The sequence below is a fragment of the Haliaeetus albicilla genome, chromosome 1, assembly GCF_947461875.1.
Source record: "Haliaeetus albicilla chromosome 1, bHalAlb1.1, whole genome shotgun sequence".
NCBI classification, from domain to species: Eukaryota; Metazoa; Chordata; class Aves; order Accipitriformes; family Accipitridae; genus Haliaeetus; species Haliaeetus albicilla.
This window is the reverse complement of record NC_091483.1, coordinates 42613459-42633331: the sequence shown is the minus strand read 5'-3', so window position 1 is coordinate 42633331 and position 19873 is coordinate 42613459. Positions and strand designations below refer to the sequence as shown.

Here is a 19873-nt window from a genome sequence, read left to right as displayed (position 1 = left end):
AGAACGAAATAATTTGGCCAACACTATATGGCATAGCACAATAATCTCTATTATTAAAGACAGAAGTCTTGGCTAACTTGGGCCTACATCAGTTCAGACTGGCACTAGAACTTATTTCACTAGACTGACACTGGGATGGTTAGGCAGGTGGGATGTTTTCTGCACGGGGTTTTCTTGTTTGTTTGGGTTTTTTAGGTTTTTTTTGTTTTTAACTGTAGGCTCAGCTTCTTGCTGTTGTCAGCAGAAGTTTCCAACTTACAAAAAAAAAAAAAAAAAAAAAAAAAAAAAAAGTCTTCAAAGGGCCTACCTGTAAACTTCCAAATGCCACAAATGCCAAGTTTACTAGACCCAGCTCTCCCCAATAACTGACAATTAGATTTATACATAGGTAAAATGTGCCTTTTCCCTTTAAATTTGTGAAGTCTGAGATCTAGCAGAAGCAGTGTAACACCTGGCATTATACTCAGACCCAAAGGTGTGCCTCAGCCATCTATTGCTTGAGAGGTCTCATTTATGCCTGGTATATAACGCAGCATTTATTTGGACATCTTCTCAGTGGTGAAAGACAACACACAAGAAAATAATACAAAAATCCTATTAAGACAAAATGCAATCTAACATTTTCAAGACACAAAAACTACTATTCATTACATATACACATTACATATAGAAAAGCTTAAAAGTCTATATATATATATATATTTTTTTAAATCTTAAAGAAAAAGAAGAGAATGCAAATGCAGGAAACAACAACTCAACAATGCCAATACCATTCTCTCATGCTAGCCTGGCTGCCATCTTTCCTAATACTGTTTTTTTCCCCAGTCTATGCCATATTAAATTCTCCCTCATCTATTCACCATAGCTAAGCCCTGTAAATCTCTTCTCAAAGCTGCTGCTAAGACTCTCTTAAAGCAGATGTAAAGAAGCATTACCTATGCTTCCATTAATAAAAAGCTAACAACAACAAATTACATCAGATTTGCTAATAAAGATAATTGTGAAAACCTTGCTTTAGGATAAGGGATTCAATTCTCTTGCTGTTTCCAATTCTCCTAACTAGAAAAGAAGTCTAAGATACACGTCTGGCTAGCTGAAAGGGCAAGCCGATCTAATAACAAAATTCACACTGCAATGATTAGTTTAGCTCTCAAAATTAAGAGAATAACAGAATACATTATGAAAATGTTGGGGTTTTTTTACATGAAATTAACCTCCTTTGCAAAGCAAGGGGACATAAATTATATTCAGCCACAGTTTAACTATTAATTTCTTACAAAGTTACAATGTTATCAAGCAGTCTCCTGAACCTGAGTGATCATGGTAGGATAAAAGCTTGCCTTTGCCATGGAGGAGTTGGTTTTATGCCCTCCTATATATGAAGCAGTATCAAGCCATAAAGACCATGCAATCCTGTGCCACACAAGGCAAAGGAGAGTTGAGAGATATAAATGTATCACAAACAGTAACAGATGATTTTATGCATATCACAAGGTGCTGAACTGGAATTCTCTCCAGGGAAACCATCAGGAATGGTACCATACTCACTGCACCAGACCCCATGCAGAACTTGGAGCAGACTACAAAGAATGGTCATTGCCTGGATACAGTAAAAATCCCACTGAAACCATGTCAGGTTCCTGCTTTGCCAGCACTTGCTGGCACACCGAATACTGGAATATAAATGATTATTGTATGATGGGGAGGAGACACAGAACAAGACCTGAAGCTGAAGATGTGGTTTTGTTGAATACAGAGCTGTCGTGAATGCCTGATACAGCTGAATGGCTATAATCTTGTACCAAGCGAGAAACAGGCAGCAATGACACCCTCCATTAGTGTGTGGTAGAAAGGCTGCCCTATAGAGGACCACGAAGAGGACAACTGTACAAAATCTGATGCTCTGTATCTAAGATACGTAAGTCTGACAGCAGTGGGAGAGGACATGCTCCAGCTAGTATTATGATCTATATAGCATATAGCTGTTCTAAAGGAGAATTTAGAGAAATATACCTTTACTAATACTCAGCACTTTCCCAAACTTCCACTTCCCTTTCTTCCTTTCCTTCTCTAGCGTTTCACACAGTAAGATGCTCCTGCCAGCTATGATGATAATGATTTTCATCAGCATAAACACATGGAAAGTCTCATAATTTACTGCCAGTTTCATCAAAGTGTTATTAAATTTATTTTCAACTCAATAGATTTTGTTAAAATCCTTACCATAATATAGATTTTTCATCACAAGATTCTAACCTCCAACCAGGAAATCATCCTTGCCCTGATAAATCATAGCATTTAGCAAATGTAGCCTTCTGATGTTCCCAATATTCAGAAAGTATTTCCCCTCCCTTTCTCCCCCTTCTCTCCAGTCCTCAAGTTTCAAGACTCTTTCTCAGGCTACAACTCAATGCAAGTGCTTTTCACCAAAATTCAAGCAGCCTTAGCCTTAAAAACAAGCACTTAACACACAAGGTATATAGGCACAGCCTCTAGATACAATAGGAGAACACCTCCATTTTCCATATGCACACACCTGAGCCATTCTGCAGCTGTAAAGAAAGTAAAGCCTTCTTTTTGTTACATATGAGTTTGCTTAAGGCTTTATTAGACTGGGAAGCAGATGGTAAAAGTAGCAGGCAGAACTTTTATTATTACTGTTATTCCAAACTAACCTATGTTACTACAGGGAGGCAAATAGTAATATACTGATCCTCTTAGAGGCTCAATACAGCTCACAGGAATCCTTACAAAGCAAATTCAACACAATCCTTCCATACTTTGCAAAACTAAGGTAGCTGGCATCCCTTTATTAGCATGCCTTCTCCAACAGCATCTTTAACAATCCTGTATTCTCAACGTAAAACTAGCAAGCTGCTGCAATCACAGACTGCAAGCTTCCATACAGTAAGCTTCTAGACAATAAAAGCAACATGCTTCTTCAGAGAAAGGAGATTGTCTCTTTTAGGTGATTCAGTCACTGTAGGTCTTGCCTGAACTACCTTCTAAGGAAGGCAGCTGACTTTTGTTATCCTTCCATGCATGTAATTTCAAGCCTTCAGCACGATCCTTTCTCAGCAATCAGCTCTGGTAGTGCTGAAGAACTGCTTCCAGTGAAGTTGTTCAGAAAAAAACCCCAACAAAAATCTAATAAAGAATATTGCATCATGTTGAACGAAAAAACCTGTAATAAGCATTAAGGTTAACAGTAAAACACTGTACTTTGGGACACCAAAGAATGAGGTACAGCAAAACCAAACAAAAATGCTACATGGACAAAACTGGAATAAGAGAAGTAAATTCCAACACCAAAAAAAGCCCTCACCTCTGAAAAAGTGGGGGTTTTGTTTGTTCCTTTGTTTTTTTTAATGAGAATGAAAAAATACAATCCAAAATTGCTTGAGAGGACACTATGCCTGATAGAAAAAGCAGTCCTTACCATATTGCTCTCCTTCATTTCCCTCTGCACATGAAGTTATACTGAATGGCTATAGCCCCCAACACTGATCCAACCTCCTGCTTTGCTTAGGTAGTCCCTCCTGATGTAAAGCATGAACAAAGAAATTACAGAACTAATATTTTCCTATACTCACACAAGTTGTTTTAAACATTACAGATTCGTCCTTGCTTTATGTCCCCCCTGAGGCAAGGAATCTCTCTTCTTTCATATTCTATATATATGCCTCATACAAGCAGCCTTCAATCTTGATTGATGTTGGTACTATGATAAACATGACAAAAAGCTGATTTATGTAGATTACACACAGCATTTTTCAGGTGCCATGCACAGCATTTTCAAAGGCTGCCTCATCTCCTGTAGTAGTGATCCCATACTCCCTTGTCCTTCTGCAACTCAGTAGATTTCTTTCAGATTTGAAAGCAACACTGGGCAACACACAGCTGATAAAAGTCATGTTTTTTTAAAGAAAAATACCTGGTAAATTTTTAGCTAATTCATTTAAAAAGAAAAAGATCACGTCGGCAAGGACTCATACCTTTAAAATGCAAGCAGACCATCACTGACTATTCTCTATGGTACAGTTCAAAAATTTTCATGATAAAACATTTTAAAATGCTAACAAATCAAAACATGAGTCACCAACACTCATATGCTGTTGCATTTTTCGCTTCACAGACTTCTCGGAACAAGTCCCCAGTGAAGAAACCCAGCAGATCATAAAGATCTTCAGGGTCCTGCTATCCTGGTCCCTGGTATGAAGAAATGAAGAGCCAGTGGACCTGGGTCCTCTTCCAGGGAGGCAGTGGTTCCAGTTTCCACACTCAATGATTTAAAAATCCCACCGAAAGTACACTTAAAATACCTTGAGTTAAAGAAACAAGGGAGCTAGTGCTTCACAGTTATCTAAATACAGTTTCACACAAGAAAGGGGTTTTGCAACATACTTGATGCTCCCGATTCCTGCATAGCTGTTCAACAATCCTTCCCGACTCTTTCCTTGTGTGCAGTGTTCCTTCTTTTCTCATAAAAATAACAGGAACATCAAGATTTAAGACAAATGCTGCAACCTGGGTAATCAAACAGTGCATGATAGATTTTTATGTGGTTCTCCACCATGCGATTATCTGAACAATTACCCGGTATCACCTAGAGAACAAATCCACACAACTACAGCCTCCATAGAGGACAATGTACAGAACTGAGACATTAACAGGCTCAAGAGGGTGGCTAGCAGAATTAACAAGGGACCACAATTTTATGATAGAGTTGAAGACCCCTTCTATATGCTCTACAGCATATGATATACATCTTCTGAATGCACTGCTCTGTCCCAAACTGAGCATGTATCAGCTTGCTCCATTTTATGAAACAAGACATATCTCAGGACATAATTTCACAACACGGCTGAGCTGATCTAACAGATTGCTCCCACTCAAATAGGAGATCTTGCTCCCCCTATTTCTCCCTCCCATTCTTGGTCACACACTCCCACTCTCACCCTCGGATCAGCTCTGTCACCTGTGGATCTGACTGCACAGTAAACCAAGCAAATGTGCTAATCCAACTAAGAAGACAAAACTAACAAAAAAAAAATTCTGCCATTATACAGAACTGGAATCAAGCTTCTGTGCTGTCAGACAAGAAACAGAGCCAGTGCAAGAGCAAGAACTGAGAGAGAAGATGGGGAACAGCAAGCAAGTTCACCCACTTCCACAGCAACAAGCTGTCAGACTAGTTATACCAAAATATATAAACGCACCCTTGGGTCTTGTTAGATTTTAATTACATCCTTCTGCTGGAAACAATTCAAAACTTCTATATAAATATTAATATCCTGACACTATACAGTAATATCCATTTCACAGAGCTCAAAACTCCCAAAGGTGGCTATGTTTAGAAACATCTCAGAGTTGTGAATACAACAACAGATAAACAACATCAATATTGGAGTCAATGGCAGAGCAATAATAGGACCCAGTTTCTCAAAGGTATTTCTCTACAAGCTATGTAACTGCTAACTCTTACAGCAAGAATACACTAGTTTGCTGCTGCTCACACACCCCTTTTTCTAGGCTGTGCACAACTACACAGTATTCCCCTCAGCAGCTGTCCTTCTGGCTGACAGCAGTGCAACATGTTTCATTTGTGCTACTCCAAGCAGAGTGAAAGGAGGGGCGGGGGAATAAATGCACCTCAGAGTGAAAATGAAGCTAATCAGTTTACAGCAAAGGCTGGAATAAGCTCTCTCTGACGTGACCATCGAAACCTGCTGAGTGTTAAAATCAGCAGGGGCTGTACCTTTCCAGAGGCCAGATACTAATCCAAGCGAGTACTAATACACACTTCCCCCGTGTGTCCTTGAGTACTAGGTGGCAAGGGGAATGGAGGCAGGGAAGCACCCCGAGTGCAATGCACACCAGAAGGATCATTTACACTTGTAAGAAAGAAGATTTGTATACACAAGGTATGTGTCAGTGCCTCAGCTTCTTTCTGCTTCTATATTCAGACCTCAAAGTACGAGGCTTTCAATTTAAAAAAAAGACAAGAAACAATTGTCAGTTTATTTAAATTTGTCTGTAACCACTCAAGAAGAGTCATTAAGCACTATTGTCTTTTCCTGGCTAGAAGTAATTTTAAAATTTCAGAATCAGAAGAACAGCATGCCATGCCAGAGTGCTATCATTTGCTACTGTTGATGATTAATGATTTTAAAGTCTTTGTAATCAAGTAACCCATTACCCTTTGTATGTTACTATGAATTTTCAGCCTGTCTCTTCAGTTGGCTCTTCTAAACTGCATCAAATGCATACAAGCACAAATTGGTCTCTGCATTGCAATCAAAACGCATACAAAAATGACAAAACTATATATACACGAACTGAAAAAAAATCAGCTGGAAAAAATCTGATAGGTGGGAAACAGGAAGACTCAGAAGAAGCTTTGAAGAACAGGGAAAAGAAATAAAATGCTTTAGCAAAGTACTGAGTGGCAATCCCCTCCTCTCCATCTCTTCTGCCAAAAAAAAAAAAAAAAAAAAAGACCAAACAAAAAACTGTGTTTAAAAATAACCTTTTAAAAAGTAGGAGTAAAACAAAAGTTGAATATTAGCACCTCAGAGTTAAACCAAGACTTTTGAAGACTTGCGTCCACTGCAAATGCACAGGAATCTGAGAAGGCGGCAAAGAGGAGGTCAAGTATTGCTCAACGTGTACAGCATAATTAAAAAAAGAACATAAATAGCTTTGGCTTTTTACTTTAGGTGGAAGAAACACTTCTGCTTCTATCTATGATGCTGCAGAAAAAATGGCTTTATTATTACAGATTTCTTTTCTTGTAGTCTTAAAGGCAGAATGGACTACATTTATTTATTTAAGTCTATAATGAATACAGACTTCAGATATGCAAGTGAAGAGTTACGGTGATCCCCACACTACTAACTTTACAACTTAAATATAAGATGAACAGTGCGGGAAGGAGATCAGAAAAATAAAAGGTATAAAGATATATAAAGTTAGATAAAGCAAATATTACAAAAGGGAAGTAATCTATCACGTAACAATGGCCAAGGCAATGAGTCATAACAACAGAAATTTAGATAATCAGATTTCTAAGCACTGCTGCTGCATGTACGTAAGAGCTACTTACTTATATGTTGTTTTGGAAAGCAAAGGCAGGATGCAACGAAAATAATAATTCTGCTAATATGATTGTCCCAATGAGGCCATGTCCAGGCCCAAGGAGGCCATAATCTCGGTTTGTTCATTAGCTTTCTTTCCGTTAACAGTACATCTCAAAATGACTTCCAAAATTGAGAAATGCATGCCTAACAGAGAAACTTACCAGTCATACAGCACAGGCACACAGATAACCTGCCAACTACCTACAAAGAATTGTAGTTATATTGCATGGTACTTTCTGTTAATCACCAAAGCCAAATAGGCTGAACTCATAATTGAAATTCCTTATCCCCTACTAGGAACCTTAAAACAAGTGCAGCAGAAATTCAGTGCTGTAACCTTGCTGAGTTTCTCCAAGTAATGCTCCTTCTCAAAACATTCAATGTTAGACAACTATAATCATCGTGATCATATCTTCTGTCATGAACCTGTAATTAGTGTAAAAATTAATTTTATTACTCTTCCTCTGCTACTAATAAAATTTCGGGGTCAAACTCTAGCTCTGAGCATGTGTACACAACTTTCACACCCATTCACTTCAAAAGCCACACTGAGAATTTCAGTCTCTAATGGCTTTTGATTTATTACTAATTCTTAGACGTAAGAGGCCCATAATCAGAAATGCAGCCTAAAATACAAAGGATAGCTTTTACCACTTAGAGGATCTGAACTGGCTCAGTATGCATCTGACTCAAACTCTTCCTAGGATATTATTAAATATCCTCTGCCCCATAGCTTATGATAACAGGTGAAGCTGGGGGAAGGGGCAGAGAGGTCTCCCCAGTGTTACTGTTAATCGTAGAGTCTAAGCAACAGGAGTTGCACCTACCTGCAGTGGTGACTGGTGCACAATAAATGAAATTGTGAGTTATTTTGTCTCTCAAAAAAAATTAGGTTCACTAAAACTAAGTCATTGGTAAATTTGGCGTGCTCTTTATATACATAATTTTCACATCTCCAGCCTACTGACTCAATTGCAGATTATTAGCAGAACAACAGCATTTCACTAATTTTGCTTGAGGACTTCCAAAATCTAAAATTTAAGATGTGCTTATGTACATGTAACAAATAAAAAGGAGTTAACAACCCCCACGTTTGCTGAAGCTCAACTTTTGCTACTGGTAGCCTGGCCACTATACATGTACCACTATTGCTCAGATTTCAAATTTTTAAAGAATGGTAAAATGGATGCTTTATTTAGGAAAAAAAAAAAAGGGGGGGGGGGATTAAAGAGTGTGAGCGTGTCTGTGAATGGCTGGAAGACAAGCAAGATACCAGTAATTTGGAACTTTCAAAAGGGTCCAGCTAGCAAAAATGATGCAAAAATAAATCCAAGGGCAAAGAATTGAGCAACACAAATAATTGATTTGCACAACATATATTCCAGCATATAGTTTATTACATAAAAAATTCTTAAGAAAAAATGTACATGTCAGTTACTTATCATATATGCAATACTAAACTGGGACTTTAAAACCCTTTCTGAAGAGAGAAGCAGTACTTTTAACTTTTTTAGTTACCAGAGAAGAGAGTGGAAGCGAACTGTGTTCCTGTGGTTTTATTTTAGTCTATCAGGGAGGATAAGGAGGTCTGGAATGATGAATTTAGTACCACATAAAGAGAAGTCTCAGGACAGAGCAAGTTAAAGGAACTCCTGATAAGAAGTATTCAATAATATCTGTATTTTTTTTTAAGAGATAATGATAAGTAATCAACATTCAAAGATAAACACAATTAATAAATACATATTTTAAAACCTTTCCATTCGATGTTTTGCAGCATATTTGCACTGAAAAAAAAACCCAAAAAACCATCTTCTTAATAAAGAGCAACGGGTCAGGCTTTTAGTAATAATGTATTACAATACTTTGTATTTCATCTCATTGAACGTTAGTAAAGGCCGTTAATTAAACCTCAAAGACCCCTAATGATTTAAACAGTCATTTCATCATTGCTGAGGTACAGCCACTTTGGGTGAGCCACTGCAGTCAATTAGTGCAACAAATGCTTTGATGTTACAAAGCAGTTTTGCATGACGTGAACATTACTCTGCAGGACAGAGGAGCTGTCAGTATGTGAATAAGGGAAAAAATTCCACAGGCTTTAACAATTAAGCCTGTTTTCTCAAAATATCTTTATCCATTTTCTCTTAGTTTGTTATTACAATGCTCTGAAATCTACATGCGGGCAAAAAAAGTCTTGGTAGTATCCTTTTCTAGACTCATGGATAATTAAGAAACATCAAGAATTTACTTTAAATTTCTGGTTTTGTCGGTTTTGATAGCTAGATGACAGTAACAAATTGCTGTGGTATTGTAAACCAGCTGGAAATACCCACAAATTTTGATGAAATCTATGGAACAAACTGGTCTGGAGACTCAATTTTCTTATGAGTCATATGCACTTGACAAATTAAGATTTGCAAGAGATTATGGTAACACTGTTGGGGTTTTGTTGTTGTTTTGTTTTTTTAAAAGGAAACTCACTATACAAACCCAAGAAGCACCAGTAACACTGGTTTTGAAATCCAGTATTAGAATATAGGAAGTACAAGCCATAACAGAATTCAATGAAACTGCAAAAAGAGACAAGTCACAACTGGGAATTCTCTTGCTGGCTCCTAGTGGTGTCACCACAATGGGAACACCTAGTTGAACCCTCGACTGTTTTCATTACAGTATTTGTAAACTCTATGTTTAATAGCAATACTCCAATGTGCCAGACACCATTTTGTACTGCAAATATCTACCTTTTACACTGTAAAATCAACTAAAATCTGGTAATTTCCAGGAAAACACAGCTGTGAAAGTGTAATATTAGGGCTGTTTTGCAGTTTTCATCTTTAAATCTATCTACAAATCTAAACTCACAGAATGGTTGAGGTTGGAAGGGACCTCTGGTCCAACAACCCTGCTCAAGCAGGACTACCTACAGCTGGTTTCCCAGGACTGTGTCCAGACAGCTTTTGAGTATCTCCAAGGAAGGAGATTTCACAACCTCTCTGGGCAACCTGTTTCAGTGCTCAGTCACGCTTACAGTAAAAAACTGCTTCCTGATATTCAGAGTGAACCGCCCATGTTTCGGTTTGTGCCCACCGCCTCTGGTCCTGTCCCTGGGCACCACTGAAAAAAGCCTGGCTCTGCCTTCTTTGCACCTTCCCTTCAGGTATTCATATACATTGAGAAGACCTCCAATTCACACAAATGCAAATGTTCTAAGAAAATACCATCCTCGATTTCTCAGAAGCGATTCTAAAACCTGACTTGGGAGAACTATCCAGCACTTGCTATATAACAACGATCTGGGCAGAGCAAAATTTGCTTGTCTTAAAATAAGCCATATTGGAACTTGTTGATAGTCTTAACACATGCTGAAAAACACTCTAAGAATCATAAAAAGACAACAAATAACCTTTTATGTAAACTACTAAAACACAGATAAAAATGTTAAATGAACATAAAAAAGTGACCTAGTTTATTTATAAAAATAAGAGTTTACAAGGAAAGGTGATAAAATAAATTAACATGGAGAGAAAAAAATTTAACCTTATGTAAATCATACCTTTATTCTCAGCCTACCACCTCTCTAATGCCATCACCAGCCATAAGTGTTGATAACTTCCTGATTTTAGATTAGCCAATTTAAACAAACGTGAAAATTTACCAAATTTACTGTTTTTCAACACCAACGTGTAACCACCAAATCCAACCATGAAAAAAACCCTTATATCCTCAGAATTTGAAGGCCTAGCTTTAATTTATTCCTACTACAACCTCTCTCAGTACAAACGCAATCTTTATAGAACGTATTCTGCTTTAAGTTTGCAGTAAGAAACAAAAGGCAAGCTCAAAAGAGGATTTTTTTCCCCGAACATGGATAACACTTTTAGTTTTAAATCTGCTTCCTTGCAAGCAACAGCGTAAAGAACCTACCACAAAGCTCCAATTTCTTAATAGCTCATCAATATTGACTTAACTGACATTACAATTGTAGAGCTTTCCCTTCACATATCAAAGTCGTCAACAAAGAGTCAAGTCTAAAAGCACGTACGGAAACTTCAAAGCTAGACAAACGCTGCTCCTATTCAAGTTAGCGAAAGGCATGAAAATAGCGCATTTAATAAACTCTTGCCAGTTTGGTCATGGTCAGCCACAACCACAATCTGGGTTTTTTTTGTGGACGAGATGGTTTTATCGATTTAAAAAAAAGAGAGAGAGAGAAAGGAAAGACTGCCTGCCACATATCGAAGATGGAGTCACAAGCCGATGAGATGTGAAGCAGGACTAATCTGCCCACAGAGAAAACAATCACTGACAGCACAGGAACCAGCCAGAACTGAATTCTCCTCCTCCAAAAGGCGTCAGGCTGGCAAAACAAAGCAATGCGATACTTCACGGGCCTTTACACCTCCACCTCGAACCTGAACGGCTGTCTCGCACATCCAGGTATGCAAACGAGTAACTCAAACGTAAATTCGGCATACCTCGTTTATGCAACTCCCTGAGCGGAATGCCGTCTCCTCCCCCGCCATCGTAGGGCAGATACGGATCCGAAGAGACATCCATGGCTGTGACGAACCCGAAGCCCGTCTGCCGGCTCAGGAGGGCCGCGGCATTTCTTACGCAAGGGCGGCCGCGGGGGACGCTGCCATGTTTGACCGGGATCCGGCCTGCGCGCCGCCGCCGCCGCCTTGGCGCAGGAGCCGGGCTCTGCCCCGCCGCTGATGTCAGCGCGGGGCGGCCGCAGCCGCCGCCAGTGGCTGGGCGGGCGGCGGGCGCGGCCCCGCGGGGCGGCCGCGGCCGCGGGCGCGGCCCCGGCCCCGGCCCCGGCCCCGCTACCTGTGCCTCCCGCCCCGCCCCGGGCGGCAGCGCTCGCCCTTGCGCGTCGTTTCATCTACACAGGAAAACGAAGCCACGTAGCTGACTGCTGACAGGAAGAAGAAAGAAGAAGAAAAGAGCCCGCCGGCAGCTGGCGGGGGGGAGCGGGGGGAGGCGCACCCGACGGGGCGGCCGGGGTTTTGCCCCCGCCCCGGCCTAGGGCTTCCCTGCCCCGGGAAGGCTGGCGGCGACCGGCGAGCGCAGAGGCGGCGGCGGCGGCGGCGGCGGCAGCAGCAGCAGCAGCAGCAGCAGCAGCAGCAGCGGCTCACTCGCGCACGCGAAGCTGCCGGACCCGCCAGCCCGGTCAACGAGTGAGCGGCGGGTCGAGCGGCTCGGTTCAAAAGGCAAAGGCAGCGGCACTTGCTTTGTTCGCCCTTCTGGAGCCGCGCCAGCCGAGAGTTTTTAAACGGTTATAGTCGCATTTCATCTGGAAGGGAGAATTCGCGTCTTACCGCTGCGGGGCGGGGGGAAGCCTGTCTCTCGGTAATTGTATTTACTCTCTTCAAACAGCAAAAGTATTACCGCCGAGGAAGAACAATGTAACCTGCGAAAAGCCAACCGCTCCGCCCCACGGGGTCAGCTTACCCCGCTTCCACCTCCACCCCCCCAACCCACCCCGTGCAGGCTGCCGAACTTTCAATTCTACAGCAGTGAACGTCAGGTTTGAACATTTGCAATCAAAAACATTGAAGCAAGAATTTAATCACATACCTAGCTAAAATGGTCAGGTGTCTCCATTTTTTTGGGTGATGATTATTCTGGTATTACAACTGCATAACATCCATACTCATATTTAAAATACTGAGGGCGGGAGAGGAGCACACGTAATAAACACAAGTCCATACTTAAGCTTGCATTACTCTATGCTTGACAAAATGCTCCGAGGCCCTTAAAAGTCACAGACTCAAAATAGGCAACAACCCACATGAATGCTAACCGAGGCGTTCATGTGATACATCATCAAACAGTGACTGTTACAGCTTTGGCAAAACCCAAGCACTTCAAATAACCAGTATCTAGAGACAGGAAATATTAAACTGACTACATAATTGCTTGCATCTGAAACGGATGTTATTATATATTGTATCCATACATTAATCTGTTTACTGTATGATCTTGTACTGGTCCTATCTTGCAATTACTGATAAGAAAACTATTTTACATGAGATTTCCATAGTTAGTTCAGTTGTAACAAAATGGGTAAGATGTGCATATTGTTTTTCATTTTGTTCCCCTCCAGCAGGTAATACACAATTATTGTCCCCTGATCTATTATTCTCAGTTGTTTTACGTGTTCCGCTTCAGTAAAATGGGTCATACATTAACTACGCTATCACTTAAGTTGCAGAGATTCATTTTTGTCAAACTACACAAAAGTAAAAAAAAAATGCTCTCAAGAGCTGAAGATGGACATGCAAGTCATTAGACACACTGCATCAGCATAACACTTTAATATATCTTGTACATATGTGTGTGTATACACACAAACACATGATTTCCATAACTGAGGGGTCCCAGTGAAATTACTGAGACTATTCATGCTTAGCAAAGTTGAGAATACCGCATGCCTGCAGCACCAAGGCCCAGCTTCAGTTTCATTCACACAGGACACAAGGGAAGGAATTAATTTCATTATGTACGCTTTTTCACCTCTAAGTGTGACAGACAGACAACTATTTTAGTTTTCAAACGCATTAGTTTCTTAAATAATTTGCCAAGTTTGTTCTCAAGGAAGTTACTTCTTTTATAAGCCAATACCAATGTTACAGGCTGTGTACTGTAAATGATCTTTCTGAGCACAGAGAAGGACTTAAATTTAATATTTCTTTACTTCACAGAACTGTCAATATATTAAAATCTTAAAAATACGGCTCCAATACAAATGTTGAGAAAATGCTGGTATCTCTATGGATACAAAACCAAGTGAGAATAAAGGAAAAAAAAAAAAAGTATGAGCATAGAGCAAAATGTATTTCAAAACCTTAAAGACTATCTTAGCTCCAAGACAAAGGGAAACCTTGAGCCACAGATACGCAGTTCTAAAGTACTGGTGTCTTCTACTGAGTTAAACAGACATCTCCATTTGCTGTCATCTATACAAGGAAATGCTTTCTGAAGAGTGGCCTCCTACAATCATCTTTTCAACAAGAGCAACTGAATCTTTAAGATCTTGAATAACTGAAAGTGGTCTGACTTTCAGAGCCATTATGCATTCTCACCATTTATTTTTTGCCTGTGGAAAAAAAACCCACCCTAAGCACCTCTGAACTTCAAATTATCTACATTACCTTGATTTAAGGAGATGTACAACAGAAAACCCTGAGCACTCTCAACTCCTTATCCCAACAGCACCTGGAAAGTCTGTAATCTTACTGTAAGACTCTAAAAAAGTCATTTGCAGCAGGAAGAAATACAACAATTTTTGTAACCTGAAGAAAGAGAATTATTACAGAATAAACTGTTAATGCATTTATTGGATGTCGATTATAGAAGACAACACTATAAATTCAACTCCGTATTTGAGAGAACATGAAATAAAGGATATACAGGACTTGTATTAACACAGTCTGGAAGATCACCGCTAGTTTAAGAGTTTGATGTAGTTACCAAAGGCCAGGAATGTCTTAGAACTGATAATAAAAATTGGTCACAGCACAAAAATGGCTAACTTGTTTGACTAAACTTGTTCACTGGACTAAGACACATGCAAAATTTCTGTATAAGTCTGAAATTCAGTCCGAGCTGGAAAAGATAAAGGGTATAACTAGTTGGAGGGCATATCTGATAAACTTTAGATATGAGGGGAAATAATGACAAGAAGTCTGCAGTGTAAAACACATACAACTTCATATTTGCTACATAAAATTTCACGAGACCCCCTAATATTAAACTGCAACAGCTCTTCCAAAGTCACTGCTTATAGACAGGCTGCCAAATACAGTTCTTTGTCTGTCTTAAAAAGCAGAACAGTCAGTCTCCCTTCTCAGTTACCAGCAGCTTGTGTTTCCATTGTTCATACCCACTACCACTGTGTGTATTCCCTTTCCTACAGTACCATGAAAGGTGGGGGGGGGGTTGTAAGCAAGAGAGAGAGATACTATGTATGCTAACATGACCTAGTTAAGCCAGTTTTTTTTTTTTTTTTTTTAATATCTAGAAGTCTATACAATTTAATCTTTCCAAATTACTCTTTTTCTACCTGGTCTGAAATAGTGTCTGACTTCAACCGTCTGACAATTTTATATTCAAAAGAGTATGTCAGTTATTTCTGTTGTGAAGTTCAGCAAATTCCAAAATTGTAGTTAGTTAAATGCTGTCTCTAGTTAACTAGGTATTTTGGGTATTATGGAGTACATAACATTATGAATATTTGTTGTAAGGCCTAAAGTTAGTTTTACAATAGCCTTATTTTCAATGACTGAGAACCCCTTAAAATGGCCAATTTAGTACATAGAACAGCTCATATGTAAACAGCAGGTTTGTACAGCAGATTGCTTTCAAGGAGATTTCATCACAGTAATTATAGACCAAGGCCTCAATCCCAGAAATCCTCCATGCCCAAGTAACTTCACACATCTGAGTGCTCCCATTGTTCTCAACAGGCACATACTGTTGTTAACCATTACTTAGATGCATCCATCTTTGCAGAAAAGGGCTTTAAATCCATTGTTCTAGAAATATCATAATGTATACAGATGACACACCTTTAAGGCACAGTAAGAATGAAGAAAGATACCTTAATCCCGCCTCCACACCTTATCTTTTCCCTTTTAGGGAGAGAGAAGATACACATTCAAGATAAAGTATCTGAAAATATAAGAATAAATCAGAGGTTAGACACATCAGATACACCCAGGGAAAGGTGTTTTGAGGTGACAGAACAAGGCCAGTGAAAAGAAGGGGAGTATTACAGAGGTATGACGGCCTGCTTACCCAAGGTTAGAGGGAAGACCCTAATTCTGAAGCACTACTCCACTATTTCATGTTAAAAAGTAAGCTAGGTTTAAGGAAGACAGCCAAGCACCTTGTTACATATAAACCAAACATAACCTCTCGATTCCCTCAATTACTTGGTTTATTTTGGTGACAGAATATATAATTTCATTGCACCAGGTAATGAAAATTAAAATTGTGGTTTTTATGAAATTCCAAATGTAAGATTGAGGATGCTGAATGATTTCATTAAAGTAACAAGAGATGCCAAAAATGTGTCTGATAATTACAAATGTTAGTGTGACTGATGCAAAAGATTTTGGTGACTCTTAACTGTCAGTTTCTTTCCTATTATTATTACTCAAAACTAAAGCTTCTCCTTCAGCAGAGCTAGCAGATAATGTTCTCTTGAAAAATGCTACATAACAGAGCATGCCTCAAAACAGCTACCATCTCCAACTGTTCTGAAAAGAATTTAACTCATATGCACCCTCAGTTGAAGGTTGGGCATGAAAGCATTCATTTACAACAGGGTGCCAATGTCTCAAAACCTACTGTGTCCCATTCCTCTTCCTTCCATTCCTTTTCTTTCCAGCTTTATTCTCCTGCCTTTTTTTCCGATTTCTTCTTTCATTTACCCTTTCTCAATCCATGCGGTCAAATTAAGCCCAGGTCTAATTCCTCTACCAGCTTGACTTCTCTTATTTAACTTGTCTCAGTTTACTGATCTTGCAGCCCCTTCAGTCTGACTTTGTTTGTTCTGCATAAAAATCACACAACTTTCTCATCTGGGTCACACAGAGCCAGCAGTGGGAAACACTAAAGACAATAAAAGAAGAACAAACACCTTTCTTCTAGTTCTGGTACCCAGACATGGTCCAAGATGAAATAACTCAAAGATGCAATCACAGAAAAGGGAAAAAAAAAAAAAAAAAGAGAGAAAAAGAAGTTCAGTTATACAGAGCTTCAAATTAAGACACAGTAAAAAAAAAACCAAAACAAACCCAAAAACTTTAAAATCTTAAAGTACAGAGTTCCCAACTTCATTCATTCATCAGCATTACATAGAACCCTGTGCTTGGTCACAGCGGTGTTAAGCCAAAGTCTCCCAGCTCCCTATCAGGCTATAAACAGAAGACTCCATTAAGCTGTTTCCATTGCCACCTCATCAAAAGCCTCAATGAGGCAGACAGACAATGACAGGAAAAATTCTAGACCAAGTATAATGTAAAAGCAGAAGAAAACAAATTTATAGCATATGCTGTTGAGTAGTTCAAGGCAGATGGGGTTTAAATAAAACAGGAGTCAAAAAATCCCAGAGGAATGTGCTTAGCAGTAATACACGATAAATTTTTTTTCTACTTACATTTTATCATACAGAAAAAACCCCAGCTCCTTAATCACAGTTTCTTTTTTCACAATCATTTGTTTCCCACAAATTAGTCACTTAATTTTGCTCACAATCATTTCACCCAGCAGAGAACACTTTATTCCAGGATCTAGCCTAGTAAGCTTGCTTCTTCACTGGCCAACCACAGGTTCTTGAATTACACTTCTACAGCATTGTACAACTTCCAGTGGTGCTTTTACTCACTGTCCAGACACACAAGATGGTAATTGAAGTCAAACCCAACCAGCAAACAGAATGCAGTAGAACAGGTCATATAGCCACAAGCATGTTGCATAATCAGTTCTGAGACTGACTTCCCCCCTCAAAGTAGCTGAACCTTCACCGTAAATCAGTTGAACAGGAGGGAAGGCTCCCCACTGCAGTGCAAAACTTTAGGGCAGAAGAAAGAAATAGACAGAACAAAGGGGAAATAATGAAATCATGATGCAACATTAATGCCTAAAACCAAAAATAAACTGGAAAAAAACGCAAGCATTCGGTCCCTAAAGACTGCTTTGACATCTTGGCCCAAAACACTGAACACAAGACTACTCTCTTCAGTTTTCTTTTCACTTCTTTCTGGGGTTGTCTATCACACGCTCCTTGATCCATTACCCAATGATGCTGGAAGAAAATCTTTGACATCAACAGACTACATCTAGCTATCAGCCGAGAGAGATGGTGGGGGGGGGTTTTCCTGTGTTTTCTTTCCTTTTTTTTTTTTTTTAATTAAAGTTGGTCAGCTTCACACTGACATTAAACTTATCTACTTTTACTGTACTAATCATGCAAGGAGGACTTGGAAAGAAAAGCAGGCTATTTTCTGTAAACAAGTTGCTTTCTCTGATTCTCTAAGAGCCTCTTTACTTTCTTTATTTTTTCTGTTCTTTTTCCTTACAGGGTACGGTTTTACTAAGAAAGTAAGTCTTGCTGCATTTTCAACTTTGCATACGTGTCCTTTCCTCACACTCCAATCTGCTAAAACTGTAGTTATAACTCATCAACAAGAAGATTTGGCATCCTTACTAGGAAGCGACCCTGGCTTACTTAGCAGCTTTCCTAAAGTTTACTTCCCCCTTTTCTAGGGCTAGTCAAAATTCTGCTACTGAGATCATTCTATTTTTCCTCTTACCTAAATGCATATAAGGAAATAGGTTTTATCTGTTAGATTGCTCTTATTCTGTTTTAGGGTTGTTTATTTTTGGCCACTATTTCCAACTTGCTGTTCAAAGGGGATAAAATTACAGCACCAACACGTATTCCTCCCTAGATATGCCATATATGATATGCCATATATATTAAGCTTACTTTCTATCTTCAAGAATATTACATCTTCTCCATACATGCATAAGCTGTGTGAACATAGCGCCAACAGCAATTTTGTATGTTGTTAATACATAATACTATACTATGCCAGGCATATTTGAATTCCATCAAATTATGAGCTCAGTACTTAGTAGTGGTCAGAGTAAGACTTGCTACTTTACTTTCATGACATGCCCATCTTCCAAATGCTGTGTGAAGTTCTGATCCCTCCCTTAAGTTACAGATACTAGAAAAGGTTCAGAAAGGGGCAGCGAAAAGGATCCAAAGCATGGGATAGCTGCAAGGTCCAACTGAGCCGACCAGAAGTCCTTAACCTGGAAAAGAGATAACTGAGGAGGGAAAGAAATAAGTAGCAATGAAATTCAATTTTTGAACCACCTGTTCTAATAACAGAGCTCCTAAGACAGTTATTGCTCTAGAGGATCAAGACCACTACAAACGACAAGGGCAAGGACAACAAGAAATTAGTGAGTATACCTTGTATACAGGTATAGCAAAACATAAGCTATAAACAGTTTGATACCTCACACTGGTGATTAATAAATACAACTGTTCACTGATTTGCTGTAATTAAATCACTGCTCTGACACCTGAGATTTTAATCCATGATTCTTTCCTCTCTCCTCTTAAAAGTGGGAGAAGGACTACCACCTTTCACAGTGAAGCACAATGCTATCGATACGTTAATCCTTGTTAGTTTCTACATGCATATGGCCAATGCATGATAGGCCTTATCAAAGTATGTGTATTTGGCAAGACAATCAAGTCACCCTAGTTTCAGGTCACTGTGAGAGACTGAAAGAGTTAATGTCTCAAACATTGTGGTGGGGCAAGTTCTGCTTAAAGACAAACCCTGCACAGCAAGGAACCCAGGTGAAAACCCCATCAGCTCAGACATCAGCAACAGGAGGGGGAGGGCGTGCTGGAGGGTGTGCAGCTCCCTGTTCTGATAAGCTGTTCTGATACAAAGATCAAACAATGGCCGTATCTGCAGGGAAGAAGTTACTCCACAAACAACCCCCAAGTCCAAAGGCTCACAAGCTGTTCATTAACCTGACGAGTTGGGGTGCCCGCCCGAAGGAGGGGCAAGGATGATAAAAGGTCACAAACTGAAGCCCCAGGTGCCTAAGCCCACTGGGACTGGACCCCTCGGCTGACTGGACACCTCAGCTGACTGAACCAACGCTGGACCCAGGACTGGTGAAATCTT

At 39.6% G+C, this 19873-nt stretch overlaps 1 protein-coding gene across 6 annotated transcripts in view; it reads right to left on the bottom strand.

Moving 5' to 3' along the window:
* The window catches only part of CLCN3 (chloride voltage-gated channel 3), a 76742-nt gene that overhangs the window by 31677 nt on the left and 25192 nt on the right, over window positions 1-19873 (bottom strand). Inside the window, exon 1 of one of the 6 annotated variants that reach the window (XM_009925793.2) lies at window positions 11621-11885. The exons of 3 other annotated variants lie outside the window; for them this stretch is intronic. In XM_009925793.2, the coding sequence (XP_009924095.2) occupies window positions 11621-11702 (82 nt within the window). In that variant the 5' untranslated portion in view covers window positions 11703-11885. Of the gene's footprint in view, window positions 1-3439; window positions 3519-11620; window positions 11886-19873 lie in introns of those variants that run through there. 2 more of the 6 variants (XM_009925682.2, XM_069786906.1) reach the window with 2 other exon arrangements.